General features: G+C 43.1%; 1 protein-coding gene across 1 annotated transcript; it reads left to right on the top strand.

The window, feature by feature from the left end:
* The first annotated feature begins 751 nt into the window (after positions 1 to 751).
* On the top strand, positions 752 to 4,854 carry tekt3 (tektin 3). The gene is made up of 7 exons (XM_031844125.1): positions 752 to 1,309; positions 1,992 to 2,075; positions 2,170 to 2,240; positions 2,379 to 2,522; positions 3,243 to 3,465; positions 4,187 to 4,341; positions 4,638 to 4,854. The coding sequence occupies exons 1-7, from the start codon at positions 752 to 754 to the stop codon at positions 4,852 to 4,854; spliced, it is 1,452 nt and encodes a 483-aa protein (XP_031699985.1).
* Positions 4,855 to 6,582: the final 1,728 nt, after the last annotated feature.

Genomic DNA, 6,582 nt, shown 5'->3' with positions numbered 1-6,582 from the left:
GACAAAGCTCAGATTGCTCACCTTTCCAGACAAGAAACAAGAAATGGGAAATCTGAAGGTAGACGACCCTTTGAAAATGTGAACTTGCACAGTTAATTACCGAGTTAAGTAATGGACAAGAACAATTTGCAGAGCAGCATCAAGTTCATGGTGTCATATCGACAAATTCACCGCAGTAATTGGGGACTAGAGTGCCAAGGATTTGCTTTGTGTGCTTAAATGTGTCTATTTGAGGGTAAAAGAAGAGTGGGACGTGCTCATCATTCATCTAAAAATGCCAGGCATAATGTTTCAGTAACTTATGGCAACTGCTTCTGTGACAACAGAAGTCTTGGATGGACTATGCAACACCATTGGCTGGCTGAATGAATGACTTGTCTATCTATTATGCATGTCAGCTCACCTTTAGTGCATTCTTGAGCTCATTTCCAGGTAAGCACAGCCGAGAGGTAGCCGGCCTGCATCGAGACTCTGAGCACACATTTGTTCATATTGGTAAGACATTTCTTCTTCTGTTTTGATGCTTTTTTGTCATTTTATTTGTGTTACTTTTACCTATCAACTCTAATGACACAAAAAAAGCTTAGTTAGCTAGTTATTATTCTGTATTTAATGTCTGATCCATTTATTTAAATGTCTTGGATCTCTAAAAGATGTGAAGACAATTTATAAGCCTACAAATTGAAGTTGATATAAATACTTTTGATGCACTGAACTCTGAAATCTAGGAGCACCCTGAGGGGAGTCAAAAATGGAGCTGATCGGCTCTACAGCCACATATGCTCGGCCAAAAACCAGCCACTTCCTGCCTGCCATCTCCACCATGGCATCCAGCTATCGCAACCCCCAGCCTGTGTTGGCCATGAATCCCAGTGCCAACCTGTGGAGAACCAACAGCTATTACAAAGGCAGCAGCACTGTCCCCTCTTCCATACAGCGAGAGAATTTAGATCTGGTTCGAGCCAAGACCATGTTCTACCCATCCAACAGGACAGCGCTGTCCACCCGCTACACTCCCGACGACTGGTACAAGTCCAACATAAGCAACTACAGGGAGTCCGAGTCGTCCCGGAATAGTGCAGAGAGACTTCGAAGAGACACCATCAGGATGATGCAGGATAAGGAGCAGCTCACCAGACTAACCCAAGAGAAAACCAGCAAGAACATCGGGGAGCGGCTTAATGACATTGTCTTCTGGAGGGCTGAGCTGAGCCACGAGATTGACAACATGGTGACAGAGATCGCCGCACTCACTGAGGTTAAGAGGAGGCTGGAGAGAGCCTTGGCAGAGACTGCGGGGCCCCTTCAGGTGAGGGTGGAAGGAATACATTTGTATGTGTGTGTGTGTGTGTGTGTGTGTGTGTGTGTTACCTTGAATTATGCCTCTCTGGTAAGTCATATCTGTATTTTGAGTTGTGTTATTGGAACATTTTGAAATATTTACATTTCAACAAGGACAATTTGCATTTGCCTTGAAATCTTCACACTCGGTTCACTGCACTTAACATTCATGCATATCATGTCTCAGTGTGCGTCACAGTAACTGTGGTGAAACTGTTTTGACTAGGGTTTCCCGTTTAGTTGTAGCAACAGTGTCTGTCTGGTCGTGGAAGCCACTTTAAAACGCAGCAATGCTCTTGCTGGGACAAAGTCCTATTTAGGTCACCCACGTTTCCTAGTGGAGGACCACTCATTTGTCTCAGCCAGATCAACTCAACTTGATCTGGCGGGAGATATGATGACATGGACACCTTGCTCAGCTAAGATCATATGGCAGGAGGCTTTCTTTGAGACGCCTCCAGGTAACTGAAACTGGAGAATGCAGCTGATACACTGCACTATATATGCTTACAGAGACATATACTGCACTTATATACCACACTTTCTCACCTATTTAAATGTCACAATGAAAAAAATGCATTTTAATAGACTTTTAATTATACTCATACAACCATCTCAACTTAATTTACTCATGATCACTTTGTCAATAGGTGTCTCAAGAGTGTTTGTACCACAGAGAGAAGCGGATGTCCATCGATCTGGTACATGACGGCGTAGAGAAAGACCTCATCAAGGTAACATTAAAGCAAGACATGTGAGCATGTGTGACTTCTGAGAGCAACCGATGGAAACCAATTAGCATATTTTATTTACCTGTGTTACAACAAGGAAGTGGAAGTCATCAAGTCATGTCAGGAAAGGATGAGGCGACATCTGGACAGAGCCATCGCTCAGCTGGCGTGAGTCTGAGAAATCAATTTGTGAAATGTTATTCAATGCAGGATTCTATTTAATGATCGTTTCCAAAACTGTGACGTTTGATATGTATTTGATATAAATATAGTTTTGTTTCTGTGTTGCTTTGTGGTGTTCCGTAGGTCAAACCGAGCAGCCCAGCATGAATTGGAAAGAGACATGAGCGACAAAGTGACAGCTCAGAGGATAGATGGCAGATGTCACCACCTGAGGAACACATCCGACGGTATCGGCTACTACAGAGGGATTGAAAGACTTGACCCCTCGTGAGTACAGCTCTATGTGATCAATTATTAACTGTTTAATCACATCAAACAGCTGCTAACTATTTCCTATGTTTGTTTAAACCGGCTTGGTGTATCGAACGGGTTGTTCAGTTAAATTGTCAATCAAAGAAAAAAGCTTTTGACAAACTTTGAAAGTCATGTTCATAAACTAGGTTTAAACACACCATAATGAGCCTTAATATTGAGCAATTAAGCACGCTAACATTTACAATAACAAACTTAATTGCAATAAACACAAAGCACATCTGAGGCTGATGGAAATGGTTTAGCTTTGTGTGTATTTGAACATAAACCAAAGAACTGGACAGATACTGAATTTGTCCAATACTGTCCAATTTTGACCTGACGATTGCACAAAATAAAACATTTAGTGGAGAGGGACGTTTACCACGTTTCAGCCAAAATAACCGAAATATAAACCTCAGAATGACTGTAAAGGAGAACTCTGGGGTTCAACAAAGTCAATTGTCTTCATCATCTGGGAACCATGAAAGTCTGTTCCACATTTCGGGACAATCCATCCAATAGTTGAGATATTTTAGTCTGGACTAAAGTGGTGGACCAACCAAAAGACGGACACACTGATATTGCCTTCCCTAGAGCCACATCGCTGGCAATGGCTAGAAAGTATCCGACAACCATCTTGCCCAAACCGTTTTCAAAGACAGTGAGAGTATCAACTTCTTTTCCCCCCGTCAGGCTCTCTCTACCGGACTCGTGGTCCAAGTTCACCGACGACAACATCCTGCTCTCCCAGAGCGAACGAGCTGCATCCCAGAAGCTGAGGGACGAGATAGAGATCCTGATGAGCACCACGTCCAACGAAATGTGGAACCAGTTCAACAATGCCAACGTGGCCTTCACAAACCGCATATCAGAAACCGCTGATGCTAAGAACAGCCTACAGACGCACCTGGCTAAGGTCTTTTCAACATGGTCACATGTCATGTCAGAGATCATGTGTTGGCACACCATTCTCTTTTTCTTTTCTTCACGCAGTACCAACAGTACCTGTGCTAGATATCTACAACAAATACACAGTAATGATACACCCTTATTGCCTGCCACATGGCCTGTTGGGGACATGTGTCTTGTCTGTAGTGGATTATGTGCATGTTCATTGTAAAACATTCCTGTCAAAAGAGAGCAATGGTAATAAATGCCCCTTTCATTGCTTGTGCCATATTCTACACTGGATCCCATTGTTCTCTGGTTAATTGCAGAGGGTTAAACAGTGAATCGACATCAGCTGTTGGATGGGCTTGAACACTGACGGCAGCTGTCATGCGAGACACACAGTCCTTCATAAACCTCCGTCCCCGTCAGTTGTAACGAGTAGCGATTCACTGGAATTAAATTACATCAAATGGGTTGGGACAGAGCAGGCCACTGTGCAGCACTGTGCTCAGCTGATTCAAAGCTGGCAGTGGATAGTGTTGTACTTGTTCTCTGCTTCTGCTATTGAGATTCTCATTTGCTCTCCCCCCTCATGTCAATAGTTCCTCCTTTACCTGAATTAACACCCTCTGCACCAGCTGAGCTGCTATTTTCATGAGCGAGACACTCAGCTGTTGCTACCATGATTTGACGATGCTTTCCTTTTCTGTCACTTCATTCTGCATCTGTCTTGTCTCATCACCCAGACTCTGCAGGAGATCTTCCAGACAGACATGCTGATTGAGTCTTTGAAGAAGGCTCTCAGAGACAAAGAGTGCCCGCTGAAAGTGGCCCAAACCAGGCTGGAGGAGAGGACCCGCAGACCCAACGTAGAGCTCTGCAGGGACAACCCGCACCACAGGTACTGTATTTCCAAAATACATTAGCTATGTACATCAATCACTGGTTCAGCAAAAAGTAAACACACTCCACACTGACCAATGGACAGTTAAAGACATTAATGAAAATGTAATTGTACTTATATCAGATCTTGGTTTGTTATTGATGAACTACAATCTACTGAAGCTGATTTGACATTAACACTTTTTTAATTTTAACAGTGCATGGATGCACTGCCTTACCAAAATTCACCTCGACTTCTTCCTCTCTCCAGCTAATTTAACAGTAAGCTGCTTCTCTTTACCCTTCCTCGTTCAGACTTGTGGGTGAGGTGAGGGAGATCGAGGACACCATTCATAAGCTCCAGGAGAGGCTGATGGAGGCTGAGAACACTCTGCAGACTCTGGTCAAGACTAAAGTGACCCTGGAGCATGACCTGTCCATCAAGGCCAACTCACTCTTCCTGGACCAGGAAAAGTGCATGAGCATGCGTAAGAGCTTTCCCAGCATGCCTCGGCTGGTGGGCTACACCTAAATCAAGTTTTCAAAGAGAGAGCCTTGTCAGACCAATAGAATGAACCATCGCTGCTTAAGTGGTTTTGGAGTGATTTTGAGGGTGTTGTGGGTGAAAAAATTACTTCATTTTACGGGCACTGATGTCTAAATCTGATCATAAACAATGGATTATCGTAATTTTGAGTATTGTACCCGTAATGTATTTACAAAAGTTTTAAAAATAAATAAAAACATAAAATGATGTGATGTCATGGAAGAACCAATTACCATGGTGATTAATCAGGCAGGTCTCCGAATGCTTTAATTTTACCACCAATTACAGATATTTTATATGGCATGTTCACTGCATATTACTAACCGTTATCCTTAAAACATGCTAGAAACTCTTGAAATTTCATAATAAAAGCCTCGTTAATCATCAATAGCATACAACCGTCACACCTACTGTTACTTTATTAATGTCATACAAGAGGTATCGCAACAATCAAAGGGATCACTTAATATGTTCTGACAGCATCTATAGAAATAACACATTTTCACTCCATTACTGCACTTGAAGGCCTTGCCGTACACGTAACCGCCTTGCTTTTAACACCATGAACAGCAGTAATTTGGTTTGGTGCGACTGTTCATCCAAACCACAGATCTGTCTTTACACGACGTTGGCGGCGGCCCAGTGACGCACAAACGGTCTTGGTAGCCCATGCGACAGTAATCCCCAAGAAAATAGCCGGGATAAGCTTGTGCAACACGGCTGCTCGAGACGAAGACAAACAAACTCTCTGAAGGTTCACTCAAGATCTGTCACGTGACCTAAATGTCACCTTAAGGGGAGCGGTGACATGGAAGACACTGATTTGAATCCAAGCATACACCCTTGGTCCATTGTTGCACACAGAAATATGGTTTGTGAAGGACATTTATGTTTTCACCATCCTTCTTTGATGACCTATCACTCATCGCCTCACCCATAGGAGGAGCTGAACAAACAGCGTATAAGTCATACATGAAACCCCACACCCATCGTATAGGACTTGAGCCCCATACCACTTACTTCTCATTGGCTTCTTTCTCCACCCCTCCGAGCCTTCATGCTCCAGTACAGGGAGAGGTGGCATATATAGAGTTAACTCCGGCTTGAACACACACATTTAAAGCTGTGGCCTGAACCAACTTTGAACACACACAAACACTATCACACTTCTTGACCCAACCCTCCCACTCCTACTGCATTTCCTGTGTAACCTTCGGCTTCACTGAGGAATGTAAACTTTGCTCGAATCACCAACACAGTTTGAGTTAAACGTTGTCAGTAGAGTAGTAAGTCTCCAAACGTTAAATGATTCACCACTATCAGAGCTAAAGAGAGATCCCATCAATATTCAATAGTCATATATTTTCTCTCCCCTGCAGTCAATTTCTGTTTGATATCTTTGTTATCTTATCGCACCAGAAGGAAAAGAGTACGTACTAAAAATACATCTACATTTGAGTGAGTGTCTGCAAACAAAGTGAATGGAAGTTGGAGACAGACAGCGAGCTGGACTGGCATAGTAATCGGAGTTAACAGATGCATCCAGGCATCTGAGCTTTACTCACATCTATCTCGAAATCTGGTTCCAACTAAACTCTTTCAGTGGCCGCAGCATTAAAAGCATGACAACATCTCTCATGTAAAAAGAGTAGTTTCATTATAGAGACTCCTGATTGGAGGGAGGTAGTGGCCATAAAGATAAACCATAACGTG

This window comes from Anarrhichthys ocellatus, unplaced genomic scaffold (assembly GCF_004355925.1).
Source record: "Anarrhichthys ocellatus isolate YVR2014 unplaced genomic scaffold, GSC_Weel_1.0 scaffold4, whole genome shotgun sequence".
Taxonomy (NCBI): Eukaryota; Metazoa; Chordata; class Actinopteri; order Perciformes; family Anarhichadidae; genus Anarrhichthys; species Anarrhichthys ocellatus.
This window is presented reverse-complemented; position numbering and strand designations above follow the sequence as displayed.

Bases quoted from the DNA above. Each gene is read 5' to 3' on its own strand.
- tekt3 (XM_031844125.1), top strand. From the start codon at position 752: ATGGAGCTGATCGGCTCTACAGCCACATATGCTCGGCCAAAAACCAGC. The intron at 1,310-1,991 runs GTGAGGGTGGAA...CTTTGTCAATAG, and splicing joins AGACTGCGGGGCCCCTTCAG to GTGTCTCAAGAGTGTTTGTA. The intron at 2,241-2,378 runs GTGAGTCTGAGA...GGTGTTCCGTAG, and splicing joins AGAGCCATCGCTCAGCTGGC to GTCAAACCGAGCAGCCCAGC.